The 19516-nt window shown below is 52.5% G+C and overlaps 1 protein-coding gene across 2 annotated transcripts in view; it reads right to left on the minus strand.

Annotated features, from left to right (window-relative positions):
* Positions 1–10492: 10492 nt before the first annotated feature.
* The window catches only part of LOC144498727 (CUGBP Elav-like family member 1), a 42485-nt gene continuing 33461 nt past the window's right edge, over positions 10493–19516 (minus strand). The window contains exons 4-5 of one of the 2 annotated variants that reach the window (XM_078220299.1): positions 15327–15493; positions 10499–11336 (exon numbers count right to left, since the gene is read on the minus strand). In XM_078220299.1, coding sequence (XP_078076425.1) covers positions 15366–15493 — 128 coding nt within the window. In that variant the 3' untranslated portion in view covers positions 10499–11336; positions 15327–15365. Of the gene's footprint in view, positions 11337–15326; positions 15494–19516 lie in introns of both variants that reach the window. The other variant, XM_078220300.1, reaches the window with a different exon arrangement.

Raw genomic sequence — 19516 nt, forward strand, 5'->3', positions numbered from 1 at the left:
TCTGAGCTATGAGGTGAGATTGGGTAGACTGGGGTTGTTCTCCTTGGAAAGACGGAGAATGAGGGGAGATCTAATAGAGGTGTACAAGATTATGAAGGGTATAGATAGGGTGAACAGTGGGAAGCTTTTTCCCAGGTCGGAGGTGACGATCACGAGGGGTCACGGGCTCAAGCTGAGAGGGGCGAAGTATAACTCGGATATCAGAGGGATGTTTTTTACACAGAGGGTGGTGGGGGCCTGGAATGCGCTGCCAAGTAGGGTGGTGGAGGCAGGCACGCTGACATCATTTAAGACTTACCTGGATAGTCACATGAGCAGCCTGGGAATGGAGGGATACAAACGATTGGTCTAGTTGGACCAAGGAGCGGCACAGGCTTGGAGGGCCGAAGGGCCTGTTTCTTGTGCTGTACTGTTCTTTGTTCTTTGTAATGAAAAGTGGAACTTTTTCAAGGAACAAATACTGGATGTCCTTGATAGGTATGTCCCTGTCAGGCAGGGAGGAAATGGCCGAGTGACCTTCAGAGCACCCTCTGTGCTCTCATCCCACGTACTCCCTGCGTTGGAGATCTCTACTGCCTCCCTAAGATACACAAGGCAAACACACCTGGCCGTCCGATCGTATCGGGCAATGGGACCCTGTTCGAGAACCTCTCCGGCTATGTCGAGGGCATCCTGAAACCCATTGTACAAAGAACCCCCAGCTTGTGTCGCAACACTACACACTACGGTCAGACAGGGAGGAAATGGCCAAGTGAGGGAACCATGGTTCACAAAAGAGGTGGAATGTCTTGTGAAAAGGAAGAGGGAAGCTTATGTAGGGATGAGGAAACAAGGTTCAGATGGCTCGATTGAGGGTTACAAGTTAGCAAGGAATGAGCTGAAAAAGGGACTTAGGAGAGCTAGGAGGGGACACGAGAAGTCCTTGGCGGGTCGGATCAAGGAAAACCCCAAGGCTTTTTACTCTTATGTGAGGAATAAAAGAATGACCAGGGTGAGGTTAGGGCCGGTCAAGGACAGTAGTGGGAACTTGTGTATGGAGTCAGTAGAGATAGGCGAGGTGATGAATGAATACTGTTCTTCAGTGTTCACCAAGGAGAGGGGCCATGTTTTTGAGGAAGAGAAGGTGTTACAGGCTAATAGGCTGGAGGAAATAGATGTTCGGAGGGAGGATGACCTGGCAGTTTTGAATAAACTGAAGGTCGATAAGTCCCCTGGGCCTGATGAAATGTATCCTAGGATTCTTTGGGAGGCAAGGGATGAGATTGCAGAGCCTTTGGCTTTGATCTTTGGGTCCTCGCTGTCCACGGGGATGGTGCCAGAGGACTGGAGAATGGCGAATGTTGTTCCTCTGTTTAAGAAAGGGAATAGAAATGACCCTGGTAATTATAGACCGGTTAGTCTTACTTCGGTGGTCGGTAAGTTGATGGAAAAGGTCCTTAGAGATGGGATTTACGACCATTTAGAAAGATGCGGATTAATCTGGGATAGTCAGCACGGATTCGTGAAGGGCAAGTCGTGCCTCACAAATTTGATATAATTTTTTGAGGAGGTAACTAAGTGTGTTGATGAAGGTAGGGCAGTTGATGTCATATACATGGATTTTAGTAAGGTGTTTGATAAGGTCCCCCATGGTCAGCTTATGATGAAAGTGAGGAGGTGTGGGATAGAGGGAAAGTTGGCCGATTGGATAGGTAACTGGCTGTCTGATCGAAGACAGAGGGTGGTGGTCGATGGAAAATTTTCGGATTGGAGGCAGGTTGCTAGCGGAGTGCCGCAGGGATCAGTGCTTGGTCCTCTGCTCTTTGTGATTTTTATTAATGACTTAGAGGAGGGGGCTGAAGGGTGGATCAGTAAATTTGCTGATGACGCCAAGATTGGTGGAGTAGTGGATGAGGTGGAGGGCTGTTGTAGGCTGCAAAGAGATATAGATAGGATGCAAAGCTGGGCTGAAAAATGGCAAATGGAGTTTAACCCTGATAAATGTGAGGTGATTCATTTTGGTAGGACTAATTTAAATGTGGATTACAGAGTCAAAGGTAGGGTTCTGAAGACTGTGGAGGAACAGAGAGATCTTGGGGTTCATATCCACAGATCTCTAAAGGTTGCCACTCAAGTGGATAGAGCTGTGAAGAAGGCCTATAGTGTGTTAGCTTTTATTAACAGGGGGTTGGAGTTTAAGAGCCATGGGGTTATGCTGCAACTGTACAGGACCTTGGTGAGACCACATTTGGAATATTGTGTGCAGTTCTGGTCACCTCACTATAAGAAGGATGTGGAAGCGCTGGAAAGAGTGCAGAGGAGATTTACCAGGATGCTGCCTGGTTTGGAGGGTAGGTCTTATGAGGAGAGGTTGAGGGAGCTGGGGCTGTTCTCTCTGGAGCGGAGGAGGCTGAGGGGAGACTTAATAGAGGTTTATAAAATGATGAAGGGGATAGATAGAGTGAACGTTCAAAGACTATTTCCTCGGGTGGATGGAGCTATTACAAGGGGGCAGAACTATAGGGTTCGTGGTGGGAGATACAGGAAGGATATCAGAGGTAGGTTCTTTACACAGAGAGTGGTTGGGGTATGGAATGGACTGCCTGCAGTGATAGTGGAGTCAGGCACCTTAGGAACATTTAAGCGGTTATTGGATAGGCACATGGAGCACACCAGGATGATAGGGAGTGGGATAGCTTGATCTTGGTTTCAGATAAAGCTCGGCACAACATCGTGGGCCAAAGTGCCTGTTCTGTGCTGTACTGTTCTATGTTCTTATGAAATTTGGCATGTCAGCTATGACTTTCACCAACTTTTACAGATGCACCATAAAAAGCCTTCTTTCTGGTTGTATCACAGCTTTGTATGGCTCCTCCTCTGCCCAAGACCAAAAGGGCGTGAATGTAGCCCAATCCATCATACAAACCGGCCTCACATCCATTGACTCTGTCTATACTTCCCGCTGCCTCGGCAAAGCAGCCAGCATAATTGAGGACCCCACACGCCCAGGACATTCTCTCTTCCACCTTCTTCCTTCGGGAAAAAGATACAAAGGTCTGAGGTCATGTACCAACCGCCTCAAGAACAAGCGGCTTCCCTGCTGCTGTCAGACTTTTGAATGGACTTACCTTACATTAAGTTGATCTTTCTCTACACCGTAGCTATGACTGTGTCACTACATTCTGCACGCTCTTGTTTCCTTCTCTATGAACGGTATGTTTTTGTCTGTATAGCATGCAAGAAACATTACTTTTCACTGTATGTTAATACGTGACAATAATAAATCAAATCAAATCTCATGAAGATATCGATAAGTAGACTAGTTTGTGCGTCCATCATAGATTTCTGCAGCAAAGATCCAATAAGGGGATTAGTAATGTATAATGAGCCAGATTTAGTGTCTGAACATTTGTCTAACGAGTATCACAATATATCATTGTGAAAGGGAGAAACACAAAATAGCTGCTAAGATTGTAGATAAAGCTGACTCCAATGTAGGAGGCAGCGCTAATGTGTAAAATAAGTAGGAGGCATTCACAAAGAAATATGATACTGGGTTCGTTTGTAACCTAAGGGGCAAGAACACCACCACCTGGAGGTTCCCCTCCAAGCCACTCACCATCCTGACGTGGAAATATACCACTGTTCCTTCAGTGTCGTTGGCTCAAAACCCTGAAACTCCATCCCGCACAGCACTGTAGGTGTACCTACACCAAAGAGACTGCAGCGGTTCAAGAAGGCAGCTCACCACCACCTTCGCAATGACAATTAGGGATGGGCAATAAGTGCTGGCCTAGCCAGCAACACCCACATCCTGTAAATTAATAAAAAATAAATCATCGTTATTTTATTTCACTGGGTCAAATCCTGGAATTCTCTACCTAAAAGTACTATGGGATTCATCCAGAGCACGGCGATTCAATTATCATGCTCTCAATAACACGAGAGGAGAATATTAAATGCTGGTGACATCTAGATCCCAGAATGAATATGAAAATCACAGATTCATGAATGTAAAGTACCTGTATGCACTTCGTGCATGCACACACACATGCAGAAAAGAGGCAGATGGCAGAATCTTCTCAAACTGTTTAATAGTAAATACTAAACAAGGAAGGTACCACACTCTCATACAAAATGACTGCAAATCTGTGCGTGCAGTTAAAACAGTTTAGTACCCTTTCAAGACAAAAATAGTAGGAAAATTCTGAAACAAATACCAGCTTTATTCAATCTAGCAACATTTTGCCATTCTTCTACACAAACTGTTGGCTCCAAAACAACTTGTGGTTTTTTGTTTTTTTTATTATTAATTCCATAATTTGTCTCAAGGTTACATCACAAAAGAAAATCACACTAAATAATGACACTTTGCAAAAAAAGAAGCTTTTCCTTTTGTAATAAGAGAGCAAAATGGCATTTTACTTTAGTAGAGAGGTTTGGTCATTGTGGCAAACTTCTAGAAATCAGTAACGTTCACATTTGTTAATCGTTTTATAGTCCTCGTATAAAAGGCAAAGTTTTACAAAATCTATAGTTAAATACAATCAGTTTGTACCAATAAAAAGCCCACAGGATTCTGAATTGTTTGTTAACTCACAAAGCAGCAAGAGTTTGGAAAAAATCAGTCAGTCACTCAAGTATTTTGTGTTCGTTTGTAATCTTTACATTATCAAAAGACAACAAGATGGCAATTAAACATCTGCTAAGTATTTTCCACAGGATTCTGGTGCAGGCAATACAGTTAGGGCCACTGAATGAGGATTGGCAATGATACTGGAGAGGGAACATAGCCAAAGAGTGTTTGAGGGGTGAGGCAACAACAGTGGTGCTACCACTCTCCTCCACACCTCGCAGCACCCTCATCACCTGTCAATCAGGAATCAAGTTTCCCTGGTGGCGGAGTACAGGCTGTCCAGGTTTGTTGTGTTGGGGAGGGTTAATTCTGAGCAATTATTTCATGAAGAGAAAACGGGAGCCATAGTGAATGTACTTTGAGGGCACAACTGGAGTGTTATTATCTACATTGGCTTGAGCTGATGTGAGACTGTCTGTCCTGTATGGGTTAGCAGGGTTAGTGAGTTGAGGATTTGAACAGTGATACTGTTCCCCCATTCCAAGCACATTGCTGAGTGTGCCTGGTAGGCTCAAGCTCTGCTGTGTGGTCGTCAGACCCTGCAGGTCAGCTGGTGTGCATCCGGAATAAATCTCCCAACTAACTGGTCTTAAACAGGGTCAAAATTCAAGGAGAAAGGGCAGGCAAATCAATCATTGTCTCCTACGGAGAAATTAGGAGCTGGGAGATTTAATCATAATGGCCCCCTTTTTTAAGGGGGCCATTTTATTTGAAAAGTATGATTAACAGGAATGGAGGGATTTCAGTTACTAAATTGGCAGATTAGGAGATTCAGGAATATGCATTGTGTTGGGAGAGTCAGATTTGTATGCATCAATAATATATTCAGTGCTTGGCACGCCCTTGTCCATTTGTATCCTGATGTCTTAAGAGGCAAGGTTATGAAGGGCTGGAGAGGATTTCGAAAAAGCAGAGCAATCGGTGGGGCACGAGAGGATCGGGTGGGAAGGTGTTAAGAGGCATGTGTGCATGTTGGGAGGGGTGTGGTTTTAAGAGACAGGACCATGGGTGTGGGGGGTGAGGTGGTTTAAGAGGCAGGGCTGTGGGGGGGCAGGGGCGTTAAGAGACAGAACTATGAGCGTGGGGGGGGAGGTTTAAGAGACAGGACTGTGGGTGCGTGGAGGGATGGTTAAGAGACAGTGTTGGGTTGGAGGTTTGCGGGTCACTCCGGGTTGAAGGGGGCGGGGCATTCTGGGTTGAGGGGGCGCTCCAGGCCGAGAGGGAGGGGCATTCCGGGGTTAGGGGCGGCCGTTCTGGTTCAAAGGGGGCGGCGTTACGGGTTGAAGGGTAGGCATTCTGGGTTTGGGGGAGCGTGTGCTCTGGGTCCGGGGGGGGGGGGGGGGGGGGGGGTGTGGGGGCATGTTCTGGGTTGAGGCAGGGCGTTCCGAGTTGGAGGGTGTTTTGGGTTGAGGGTTCATTGTGTAGGTTGTGAGGTGATGTTGGAAGGTGATGTTTGAGGTTGCACCAATCATGAAGACATATCTGAATGGAGTTGTAGGAGGGGATTTCCCAAGAGAGGGAATGGATCTTCCATCCTCAGCACCCAATGAGTTAGCAGAAATGTACCCAAGCCCTCAACTTGTCCAAACCACAACAGAGACCAGCACTGTGCTTCTCCAGAATCCCAGCTGTGATTCACTTCATAAAGTATCCAGCTCTCGGAATATCTCCCTCCCATTCATCCCACATAGATTCCAGCAAACACCAAGTCATTTGACAACTAACCTCGAGGAAAACCAAACATTTCTAGATATATGTAAACAGAAACACAGAAGCTCACTACACACACTGCATCAACACGAGTGTGTGGGATTGCTGTCACTCTGAATGCTGGGTGAAAGCAGATGGAGGGGAAATGTTCAACAAGACCCACCTCTCTGTGCATATTTGCAACACCAGAGTTCAAAAATATACTTTATTTAAACCTCCAACTCATTATTTTTGCACTTTATCAAACAGTAAATTTGAAGTCAGAAAGAGAGAAAAGCAGTACAAAGTGGAAAAGGCTGTAACATGCAAATAACACTTGGCACTAATAGAGTTAATAAGTCACATCACATTTTGCTGAGAAATACAATACATGCAAGGGTATATTCACACCAAACTCGACAACATTAAACAAAAGACTTCCCATTTTTGTTTTGTTTCTTCAAACACTTACTGCTAAAGACAAGAAAACCAAAGTGCCAAAAATAAACCCGATGGGAAATGGCCACCGCCTTGAAAGAAGCTATTCAAACTCATCTTTATTAACATCACTCCAGTATCAGTGGGGGGAAGGAAGAGAGAGGCTGGGGGCCGCGGGAAGAGCGGGTGGATGGATGGGAGAGAGAGCGGGCGGGCGGAGGGGAGAGAGCGAGCGGGAGGGCGGAGGGGAGAGAGTGAGCGGGAGGGCAGAGGGGAGAGAGAGAGTGCGGGCGGGCGGAGGGGAGAGAGAGCGCGCGGGCGGGTGGAGGGGAGAGAGAGCGCGCGGGCGGGCGGAGGGGAGAGAGAGTGCGCGGGCGGGCGGAGGGGAGAGCGAGACAGCGGGCGGGCGGAGGGGAGAGCGAGAGAGTGCGGGTGGGCGGAGGGGAGAGAGAGCGCGCGGGTGGGCGGAGGGGAGAGAGAGCGCGCGGGTGGGCAGGGGGGAGAGCGCGCGGGTGGGCAGGGGAGAGAGCGCGCGGGTGGGCAGGGGGGAGAGAGCGCGCGGGTGGGCGGAGGGGAGAGAGAGAGCACGGGCGGGCGGAGAGGAGAGAGAGAGCACGGGCGGGCGGAGGGGAAAGAGAGAGAGCATGGGTGGGCGGAGGGGAGAGAGAGAGCGCAGTTGGGCGGAGGGGAGAGAGAGAGAGTGCGGGCGGGCGGAGGGGAGAGCGAGAGAGTGCGAGTGGGCAGGGGGGAGAGAGCGCAGGTGGGCAGGGGTGAGAGAGCGCGGGCGGGCAGGGGGAGAGAGCGCGGGTGGGAAGGGGGGAGAGAGTGCGGGTGGGCAGGGGGGAGAGAGCGCGGGCAGGCGGGCGGAGGGGAGAGAGAGCGAGCGCACAGACTGAAAGCGAGGGGAACAGACTGGGAGAGGGGGAGAGAGGGGGGTGGACGGGGGGGAGAGAGGGGGTGTGGACGGGGGGGGAGAGAGGGGGTGTGGACGGGGGGGGGAGAGAGGGGGTGTGGACGGGGGGGGGAGAGGAGGTGTGGACGGGGTGAGAGGGGGGGTGAATGGGGGGGAGAGAGGGGGGTGGACGGGGGGGAGACAGGGGGGTGGACGGGGGGGAGACAGGGGGGTGGACGGGGGGGGAAGAGGGAGGTGGACGGGGGGGAGAGAGGGGGGTGAACGGGGGGAAGAGAGGGGGGTGGACGGGGGGGGGGGGAGAGGAGGGGTGGACGGCGGGGGGAGAGGAGGGGTGGACGGGGGGGACAGAGGGGGGTGGACGGGGGGGAGAGAGGGGGGCTGGACGGGGGGGGGAGAGAGGGGGGGTGGACGGGGGAGGGGGAGAGAGGGGGGGTGGACGGGGGAGGGGGAGAGGGGGGTGGATGGGGGGGGAGAGAGGGGGGGTGGACGGGGAGAGAGGGGGGTGGACGGGGGGGAGAGAGGGGCGTGGACGGGGGGGGAGAAAGGGGGGTGGACGGGGGAGAGAGGGGGGTGGGCGGGGGGGAGAGGGGGGGGGAGAAAGGGGGGTGGACGGGGGCGGGGAGAGATGGGGAGGGGCTGGGGAAGAGATGGGGAGGGGCTGGGGAAGAGATGGGGAGGGGCTGGGTAAGAGATGGGGAGGGGCTGGGTAAGAGATGGGGAGGGGCTGGGTAAGAGATGGGGAGGGGCTGGGGAAGAGATGGGGAGGGGCTGGGGAAGAGATGGGGAGGGGCTGGGGAAGAGATGGGGAGGGGCTGGGGAAGAGATGGGGAGGGGCTGGGGAAGAGATGGGGAGGGGCTGGGGAAGAGATGGGGAGGGGCTGGGGAAGAGATGGGGAGGGGCTGGGGAAGAGATGGGGAGGGGCTGGGGAAGAGATGGGGAGGGGCTGGGGAAGAGATGGGGAGGGGCTGGGGAAGAGATGGGGAGGGGCTGGGGAAGAGATGGGGAGGGGCTGGGGAAGAGATGGGGAGGGGCTGGGGAAGAGATGGGGAGGGGCTGGGGAAGAGATGGGGAGGGGCTGGGGAAGAGATGGGGAGGGGCTGGGGAAGAGATGGGGAGGGGCTGGGGAAGGGGTGGAGGGGCTGGGGAAGGGGTGGGGGGGCTGGGGAAGGGGTGGGGGGGCTGGGGAAGGGGTGGGGGGGCTGGGGAAGGGGTGGGGGGGCTGGGGAAGGGGTGGGGGGGCTGGGGAAGAGGGGTTGGGGGGGCTGGGGAAGAGGGGGTGGGGGGGCTGGGGAGGAGGGGGTGGGGGGGCTGGGGAGGAGGGGGTGGGGGGGCTGGCGAAGAGGGTGTGGGGAGGGGCTGGGTGTGGGGAGGGGCTGGGTGTGGGGAGGGGCTGGGTGTGGGGAGGGGCTGGGTGTGGGGAGGGGCTGGGTGTGGGGAGGGGCTGGGTGTGGGGAGGGGCTGGGTGTGGGGAGGGGCTGGGTGTGGGGAGGGGCTGGGTGTGGGGAGGGGCTGGGTGTGGGGAGGGGCTGGGCTGGGGGTGGGGTTGGGTGTGGGGAGGGGCTGTGTGTGGGGAGGGGCTGGGGAAGGGGGGAGGGGAAGAGGGGGAGGGGCTGGGGAAGAGGGGGAGGGGCTGGGGAAGAGGGGGTGGGGATGGGCTGGGGAAGAGGGGGTGGGGATGGGCTGGGGAAGAGGGGGTGGGGATGGGCTGGGGAAGAGGGGGTGGGGATGGGCTGGGGAAGAGGGGGTGGGGATGGGCTGGGGAAGAGGGGGTGGGGATGGGCTGGGGAAGAGGGGGTGGGAATGGGCTGGGGAAGAGGGGGTGGGAATGGGCTGGGGAAGAGGGGGTGGGAATGGGCTGGGGAAGAGGGGGTGGGGAGGGGCTGGGGAAGAGGGGGTGGGGAGGGGCTGGGGAAGAGGGGGTGGGGAGGGGCTGGGGAAGAGGGGGTGGGGAGGGGCTGGGGAAGAGGGGGTGGGGAGGGGCTGGGGAAGAGGGGGTGGGGAGGGGCTGGGGAAGAGGGGGTGGGGAGGGGCTGGGGAAGAGGGGGTGGGGAGGGGCTGGGGAAGAGGGGGTGGGGAGGGGCTGGGGAAGAGGGGGTGGGGAGGGGCTGGGGAAGAGGGGGTGGGGAGGGGCTGGGGAAGAGGGGGTGGAGAGGGGCTGGGGAAGAGGGGGTGGAGAGGGGGTGGGGAGGGGCTGGGGAAGAGGGGGTGGGGAGGGGCTGGGGAAGAGGGGGTGGGGAGGGGGTGGGGAGGGGCTGGGGAAGAGGGGCTGGGGAGGGGCTGGGGAAGAGGGGGTGGGGAGGGGCTGGGGAAGAGGGGGTGGGGAGGGGCTGGGGAAGAGGGGGTGGGGAGGGGCTGGGGAAGAGGGGGTGGGGAGGGGCTGGGGAAGAGGGGGTGGGGAGGGGCTGGGGAAGAGGGGCTGGGGAAGAGGGGGTGGGGAGGGGCTGGGGAAGAGGGGGTGGGGAGGGGCTGGGGAAGAGGGGGTGGGGAGGGGCTGGGGAAGAGGGGGTGGGGAGGGGCTGGGGAAGAGGGGGTGGGGAGGGGCTGGGGAAGAGGGGGTGGGGAGGGGCTGGGGAAGAGGGGGTGGGGAGGGGCTGGGGAAGAGGGGGTGGGGAGGGGCTGGGGAAGAGGGGGTGGGGAGGGGCTGGGGAAGAGGGGGTGGGGATGGGCTGGGGAAGAGGGGGTGGGGATGGGCTGGGGAAGAGGGGCTGGGGAAGAGGGGCTGGGGAAGAGGGGCTGGGGAAGAGGGGGTGGGGAGGGGCTGGGGAAGAGGGGGTGGGGAGGGGCTGGGGAAGAGGGGGTGGGGAGGGGCTGGGGAAGAGGGGGTGGGGAGGGGCTGGGGAAGAGGGGGTGGGGAGGGGCTGGGGAAGAGGGGGTGGGGAGGGGCTGGGGAAGAGGGGCTGGGTGTGGGGAGGGGCTGAGGGTGGGGAGGAGCTGGGGGTGGGGAGGGGGTGGGGAAGAGGGGGTGGGGAAGAGGGGGTGGGGAAGAGGGGGTGGGGCGGGGCTGGGGAAGAGGGGGTGGGGAAGAGGGGGTGGGGAAGAGGGGGTGGGGAAGAGGGGGTGGGGAAGAGGGGGTAGGGAAGAGGGGGTGGGGAGGGCCAACATGGAACGGGATATGCAGGTGGGTGATTGGGAAAGGTAATGATTGAACTGGAGAAAGAGAAACCTTAGCCCTGGCAACTTGTAGAGGAGATGCACCTCAGCTTCATTTCCCTGGGAACAAAATGCGGCAAACACTCCACACTGTTCTAAACATACTGCAACTTTAAAATAACGGAAACACGATCACACACAAATCATTTTCTGCTTTTTTATCAACTGGTTGCTCGAGATATAAAGCCTCTGCTCATACTAGGAAGGGCGCTTCGCAAAAAGGAGTAGAAAGAAGTGTCAAAATGCTGCAATTTAGATAAGAAATTCTAGAAAAATAGACTCTTAAAGAAGATTTAAATGTTTAATGCAGCCTACCCCAGCAGTATTGAGTGGGGTTTAGGTGGGGCGGGGGACAGGGGAAGAGGTGAACAAAAGGTTTCTGAAATATATCAAATTTAATAAGATCAAAACAAGGTCAAAGTTCAGTAGAGGTCAAGCATCAGAGAAGCTGAGAGACAACGAGGGGACGATGAACTTGGACGTCACAGCAACATGCTAGGCAGACGATGAACAAACGGGCACGAAGATATCTAGAAAAAAAAAACAAAACCAGAAAGGGAGAAGGACCAAGTTACACAAAGCCATAAAAAAGGAAGAAATAAAATAAAATTAAAATTAAGAACAAAACACAATGATACGGTGCATGGGGTCAATGCATAATTTGAAAAATGGGGACAGAAACAGCACATGCTAAACAGATGCAATACATACACATCATACACACACACACACATCATACACACACACACAATGCACACAACTAGGACGCCAGACAACCCCAAGCCACCCAAAGGGGTAAGGGATTGGAAGATGAGAAAGGGGCAGGGGCCCTCGCCCTGTGTCCTTTTATTTGCAGTTTGCTGATTGCAATAAAGGAGATATTTTCTGTCAAAGGGAGGATGCCAGTAAGTGAACAGACAGACACAAACTGGGGACAGACTAGCACAGAAACTGAGGATGAGAAAAATCCACTGAAAAGATTTGTACAGGTAAAGCAGCATTCAAAAAAAATGTTCCCAGCTACAAACCATGTAATGAGAGATGAACAGTGGCCTGGAAGTAAAGTTGAGTCACCGCTTCATAAAGCTCTGGTTATTAACCACTCCAATAACACAGATGCAGGTCAAGAACAGGAGGAAACATTTCAGTGCCTTTTACCATCTCAGAACCACCCAAAGCCCCTCAGCACTTTCTCAAGTGCAAGTTCCTGTAACATGGGGAACTCAGCTGGCAAATTGCACATTATGTAGTCTCACAAACAACAGGAACACGAGGGACTCTGCTCCTCTGCCAATCGTGCTGCCAAATCTTTTACATCTACCTCAGTGGGCAGACCAGTTTAACAACATTTGAAAAATGGCAACTCTGACAGTGCAGCACTCCCCCAGTACTGACCCTCCGACAGTGCAGCATTCTTCAGTTGGCTGAATGGTTGGTTATTGATGCAGAGCGATGCCAGAAGTGCAGGATCAATTCCTGTACCGGCTGAGGTTATTCATGAAGGTCTGCCTTCTCAGCCCTTGCCTGAGGTGTGGTGACCTTCAGGTTAAATCACCACCAATCAGCTCTGCCCTTCAAAGGGGTGAGCAGCCTATGGTCATCTAGGACTATGACAACTTCCAGACTCCCTCAGTACTGATCCCTCTGACAGTGCAGCACTCCATCAATACTTGCCCTCTGTCAGTGCAGCACCCCCGACAGCACTGACCCTCTGGCAGTGCAGCGCTCCATCAGTACAGACCCTGACAGTACAGCACTCTCTCAGTACAGACTCTGAGACAGTGCAGCATTCCTTTTGTGTGTCCATCTGGATCATTTGCACAGATCTTTGGAGGAGCAGGAAGAGGGTTTCTACCTTATGGATGTTGGAGTCCTGCACAATGACCAGTTGCGTTCCTCATGCACAGCCCTGGCTCCCCGGTGCAAACTAGGATTCGGTTTCATGGCACTTGGGGAGCAATAGTAGTGATTCAGCGCAGGGTACAAAGAGGGAGGGAGAGATGGAGAAGCCGGTCTTTGCATGCACTGAGAGTTCAGTTTGATGGGGAGGTGGGTGACGGGGCCAGGAGAGAGCAGAATCAATCACTGCTGTTTCTCCAAGGGATGAATTTAAATATTGATGGCTTGCTTTTGGGTCATGGCTCCCCCGCCCTGAACATGTTGTTCTCCCCACCGGCCCACACTCTACAACACCCATCACATGGATAATTCCCGAGTTTGAAACCCACACTCATTGTCTGAGTCCTGTTAAGACAACATTAAACAAAAAGTCAAACTTTTCAATAAGAGCATACTCTGACACTGGCACTTAACACAGGCAATGGTTTGACTGAATTTTGCCATTTCTTTTTAAATTAAAGTTTCTGCTTCTCTCGAAACAGCTATTTAAAAAACAATAAGTTTCAAGTATTTGGATCAAAGAGCTTCAGCGGGACCCTGTTTCAGTAGTTCCACCTCAAACATTGCATATAACAGCCATGTAAGCCAATCGCCTACAAAACACTGATTTCCCCAGTAAAATATCTCAGATAATAAATAATCTCCAACACTTGGGAGCAGTAAAAAACCTCTATAAAAATAGAAAAGGTAGAACTGTAATTGTACATTCATTCCAATCTCATTTTGTGCATTTTTAAAACAAATTCTCATTCATCCCCTGGGGGATTTTTTCTGTTGAATGTGTGAAAACAAGAAAACATTTTGGCTGTTTAGTTTTAAAAATCCCATCGGTTCCAAAAAAGAAACAACTGGAGAGAATAAAATTCTAGAGGAGTTTGATGTGACCCTCCAAACATCTGGAAGTAGATTTTCAAGTTGGATACGGTATATGCACAGCACCGGGTTTCTTTGGAGTTCGAGAGATTAAGTGGGAGCTCAATGGCAGTGCCCACCCCTTGAGGACTGATGTAGTGTCTGATATAACACAGGAAGGCAGAGAAGGGGAGAAAGAGGGGAAGGGGGGGAGATAAGAGAGAGAAGGAGCAAATGGGGGAGAGGTATGGGAGACGGAGAGGGTGAGGGAAAGGCGGAGGCAAGGATGAGAGAGTAAAAGGTGAGGGAGAGGAGAGGTGGCTGGAGAGATGAAAGGGGGAAGGGAGAGAGTGGAGGAGAATGGGGGAGGCGGGAGAGGGGGAGAGGCGGGGGGGAGAAGGGGGAGGCGTGAGAGGAGGGAGGCGTGAGAGGGGAGGCGGGAGGGGGGGAGGCGGCGGGAGGGGGGAGAGGGGAGAGGGGGGAAGGCGGGAGAGGGGGGAGGCGGGAGAGGGGGGAAGGCGGGAGAGGGGGGAAGGCGGGAGAGGGGGGAAGGCGGGAGAGGGGGGAAGGCGGGAGAGGGGGGAAGGCGGGAGAGGGGGGGAAGGAGGGAGAGGGGGGAAGGCGGGAGGAAGCGGGAGAGGGGGGAAGGCGGGAGGGGGGGAAGGCGGGAGAGGGGGGAAGGCGGGAGAGGGGGGAAGGCGGGAGAGGGGGGAAGGCGGGAGAGGGGGGAAGGCGGGAGAGGGGGGAAGGCGGGAGTGGGGGGAAGGCGGGAGTGGGGGGAAGGCGGGAGAGGGGGGAAGGCGGGAGAGGGGGGAAGGCGGGAGAGGGGGGAAGGCGGGAGAGGGGGGAAGGCGGGAGAGGGGGAGGGAGGGAGAGGGGGGAGGCGGGAGAGGGAGGAGGCGGGAGAGGGAGGAGGCGGGAGAGGGGGAACGTGGGAGAGATGGGAGAAGGGGAGACGGGAGAGGGGGGAAGGTGGGAGAGGGGGGAGGGAGGGAATAGAGAGGGAGGCGGGTGAGGGGGAGGAAGGTGTGGGGGGAGGAGGGTGTGGGGGAGGCGGGAGAGGGGGAGGCGGGGGAGAGGTGCGATGGAGAGGGGAGAGGTTGGGGGGGAGACGGGGGAGGAGGGTGAAAGCAGGAGAGAGGGAGGGGAGAAGATGAGAACAAAATAGTGGAGGAAAGCAAAGCAGAAAAAAGAACTAAAATTGAGGGAAAGGAAGATGGAGACGTGTGAGGTGATGGCATTGGCACTATGTTCTGGAACTAAAACTGTCTATATTGACCAGTTCCTTATGGCTACTCCATTCCTTCACCACCCCAGTTAATACTGCAATGGTATAGCATTTTAGAGTATGGCAAATATGGCAAGAGACAACTCAAATAGAAAATCCTTCAGTCCTCAAAGGGTGGCTACGCAGTAAGAACTTTGACAGATACCACTGAACGGCAGTGATTCTCTCCATTAACACAATTGGCCGTCTAAACACACAGCAAACTCCAAATTCTAAGTGATATGGCAGCTAAAATCTCTGAAGAAAAATACCTTTAGACTACCCTTGTACGAAGCATTGGTACGTGTGTGTATATAAAACTTCACAACAGGAAATCATACTATTAATTTTGTCAATAAAAACAGAAGTGAAACACACGCACGCACACACACACACAGAAAGACTGAGAGTGCCGAAAATGGCCCCCATCATGTTGGGGTTACCCAAGGAGGTTGACGACCACCCTCTCTCGTAATTGGTTCCACAGCTGAGTCCAACTTACCAGTGAACATGTTTAACTCAAGTTTATTTTGACTAAAGCTCAGTATGGTTTGCTGTCATTCTTTGATCGCTTGAGTTGTACTTTCAGGCGCTTCATGCCAATCTGAAAGCCATTCATTGCTTGTATGGCAGCCTGTGAGGAGACTGGATTGTCATAGCTTACAAACCCTGCAATCAAAAACACAGCAGCAGAGTCAATAGGAGAGGCTCAAACAAACTTGACATTCAAACAGCCAATCCTAGCCAGGAGTGCAGTTGTTCAAGTGGAGCAACTTCAGACACAGAAGAGAACTTTTCACATTGCCCATTGAGGAAAGACCTCTCCCTTTCTGAGAAAAACATTCACTTTCTCTACACATGCTGCCTGACCTACAGAGCATATTTACTCCCATTAAACTGTGCAAGAAATAGCACAAGTCTGGGGAGAGTCCATGGCCTAAGAAAGGAGGTTAATGGGTGAAAAGTGTACAATAATACATCATGAAGAGACTACATGGACTGAGGAGAGAACAAATGTATGAATAGAATCCATGAGAAAGCAAAGTTTAACAGGGCTGTCGAAAGGAAATCATTGGTTGGGTGGAGTCCATGGGATGGTAAGGTGAACATTGTCTGTAGAAAGAGGCAAAGTACATGATGAAGAAGAGTGTACAGGAGCTGTAAGGTGATGACATTGTCAATAGAGTCTTTGACAGAGCGGAGCCTCCAACAGCTCAGCACTCCCTCAGTACCACCGCTCTGAGACGGCAGCATTCCCTCAGTCCTGACCATCTGACAGCGCAGAACTCCCTCAGCACTGACCCTGGCAGCGCAGCACTCCCACAGCACTGATCCTTAGACTGTGCAGTGCACCATCAGTACTGACCCTCTGACAGCGCAGCACTCCCTCAGTGCTGACCCTCCGATAGCGCAGCACTCCCTCAGTGCTGACCCTCTGACAGCGCAGCACTCCCTCAGTACTGACCCTCCGATAGCGCAGCACTCACTCAGTGCTGACCCTCTGACAGTGCAGCACTCCCTCAGTACTGACCCTGTGACAGTGCAGCACTCCCTCAGTGCTGACCCTCCGATAGCGCAGCACTCCCTCAGTATTGACCCTCTGACAGTGCAGCACTCCCTCAGTACTGAACTTCTGACAGTGCAGCACTCCTTCAGTGCTGACCCTCTGACAGTGCAGCACTCACTCAGTACTGACCCCCTGACAGTGCAGCACTCCCTCAGTACTGACCCTCTGACAGTGCAGCACTCCCTCAGTACTGACCCTCTGACAGTGTATCACTCCCTCAGTACTGACCCTCTGACAGTGTATCACTCCCTCAGTACTGACCCTCTGACAGTGCAGCACTCCCTCAGTACTGACCCTCTGACAGTGCAGCACTCCCTCAGTACTGACCCTCTGACAGTGTATCACTCCCTCAGTACTGACCCTCTGACAGTGCAGCACTCCCTCAGTACTGACCCTCTGACAGTGTATCACTCCCTCAGTACTGACCCTCTGACAGTGTATCACTCCCTCAGTACTGACCCTCTGACAGTGCAGCACTCCCTCAGTACTGACCCTCTGACAGTGCAGCACTCCCTCAGTACTGACCCTCTGACAGTGTATCACTCCCTCAGTACTGACCCGCTGACAGTGCAGCACTCCCTCAGTACTGACCCTCTGACAGTGCAGCACTCCCTCAGTACTGACCCTCTGACAGTGTATCACTCCCTCAGTACTGACCCTCTGACAGTGTATCACTCCCTCAGTACTGACCCTCTGACAGTGCAGCACTCCCTCAGTACTGACCCTCTGACAGTGTATCACTCCCTCAGTACTGACCCTCTGACAGTGCAGCACTCCCTCAGTACTAGCTCTAGTACTGCAGCTATGAGAGATTCAGCAAGTCTCTCTCTCTCTCTGTCTGTGAGCTGAACTAAACTGTTACTTGTCAGGTGGCAGTCATTCTTCTACTGTTTGTGCCACTGCTCCTGTCTTTTATACCCCTTATGTCCATGTACTTTGCCTCTTTTATAACCCTCATGACATACCAAGGTCTCCACAACAGGTTTGGTTTACAGGTTACCAAAACATCAAATTCAAATCTGATCGGCTGCAGTTATTCAAATGCCTAATTTAAACGGATTGGGTAAAACTCAAAAACATGTTCTGATTCAAATGCATGAAGTCTGTTACTAAGGCAACCCTGCTGTTAAGCCCTTCGATACAATGTTTCAGTTGTGTACTGCATGCACCTGCATTTGTTTTAACTTTCTAAGCATAGCAAAAAAACATTTTTTAACAGACCATACAATTTTTGCAGCTCTTAGCATTTTACAACTTTTTTGTAATTTTACAAACAGTAACTTCGTAACACAGTGCAGCACTCCCTCAGTACTGGTGCGCTGACGGTGCAGCTCAAACTGAACTGGAACAGCCAAGTAAATACAATGGCTTCACCAGTAGGTCAGAGTCTTGGAATCCTGTAGAAAGTAACTCAGGTTCTAATGCCTGCCACCATTTATCAGGCACAACGTTAGCATAATGTAGCTGTAATGTGCAACTTTACAAAATGCATAGCAGCAAGTCTTCTGCCAAAGTACCTTTGAAATGTGGGACTTATGAAAAGCTGTAAAGTATTGTTAGGAAATGAAAGGTTGATCTCCTCTCTGAGAACTATCACTCAACCACTCAAAGAGAAGTACCTCCCTATCTGTTAAAGAGTGTGTGAGAAGGGGTAATATCTGCGCTTCAGCACTCTCAAAATTTCACCCAGGTTTGTCGGCTTCTGGAATCTTCTGTCTTCTTTGCTGACTTCTTTTGCCTTCACTATTTTCTGTTGGTACCTTTGCAATTATAAGAAGGATGTGGAAGCGCTGGAAAGAGTGCAGAGGAGATTTACCAGGATGCTGCCTGGTTTGGAGGGTAGGTCTTATGAGGAAAGGTTGAGGGAGCTAGGGCTGTTCTCTCTGGAGCGGAGGAGGCTGAGGGGAGACTTAATAGAGGTTTATAAAATGATGAAGGAGATAGATAGAGTGAACGTTCAAAGACTATTTCCTCGGGTGGATGGAGCTATTACAAGGGGGCATAACTATAGGGTTCGTGGTGGGAGATACAGGAAGGATATCAGAGGTAGGTTCTTTACGCAGAGAGTGGTTGGGGTGTGGAATGGACTGCCTGCAGTGATAGTGGAGTCAGACACTTTAGGAACATTTAAGCAGTTATTGGATAGGCACATGGAGCACACCAGGATGATAGGGAGTGGGATAGCTTGATCTTGGTTTCAGATAAAGTTCGGCACAACATTGTGGGCCGAAGGGCCTGTTCTGTGCTGTACTGTTCTATGTCTATGTTCTAATTGAGATGAGGCTTTCTTTTAAGACATAAAAGAGGGCGGCACGGTAGCACAGTGGTTAGCACTGCTAACTATGTCCTTCAGTAACTTCTGACATCCCTCCAAACCCTTTGAATGACAGCAGCCTATCAGATTTGAATTTGATGTTTTGATAAGCTGTAAACCAATCCTATTGTGGGGATTTTGGTATGTCATCAGCTCCAGGGACCTTGGTTCGGCTTGGGTCACTGTCTGTGTGGAGTTTGCACACTCTCCTCGTGTCTGCGTGGGTTTCCTCCGGGTGCTCCGGTTTCCTCCCACAGTCCAAAGATGTGCAGGTTAGGTTGATTGGCCATGCTTAAAATGCCCTTAGTGTCCTGAGATGCGTAGGTTAGAGAGATTAGTGGGTAAATATGTAGGAATATGGGGGTAGGGCCTGGGTGGGATTGTGGTCGGTGCAGACTCGATGGGCCGAATGGCCTCTTTCTGTGTAGGGTTTCTATGATTCTATGAAATGTGGCTGTTATGCTGGCAAAGACAGTTGCTGGCTGTGTCTCTTTCTCAAGCTGTGATCTGTGGCAGAGGCAGTTGCTGTCTGGTTCTCTAGAGCTGGGAGCAGTGGCTCTTATACCCCTGATGACATACCAAAATCCCCACAATAGGATTGGTTTACAGGTTATCAAAACATCAAATTCAAATCTGATAGGCTGCTGTCATTCAAAGGGTTTGGAGGGATGTCAGAAGTTACGGAGGGACATAGATAGGATGCAAGACTGGGCGGACAAGTGGCAGATGGACTTCAACCCAGATAAATGCGTAGTGGTTCATTTTGGCAGGTCAAATGGGATGGAGGAGTACAATATTAAGGGAAAGACTC

The sequence above is a fragment of the Mustelus asterias genome, chromosome 9, assembly GCF_964213995.1.
Source record: "Mustelus asterias chromosome 9, sMusAst1.hap1.1, whole genome shotgun sequence".
NCBI classification, from domain to species: domain Eukaryota; kingdom Metazoa; phylum Chordata; class Chondrichthyes; order Carcharhiniformes; family Triakidae; genus Mustelus; species Mustelus asterias.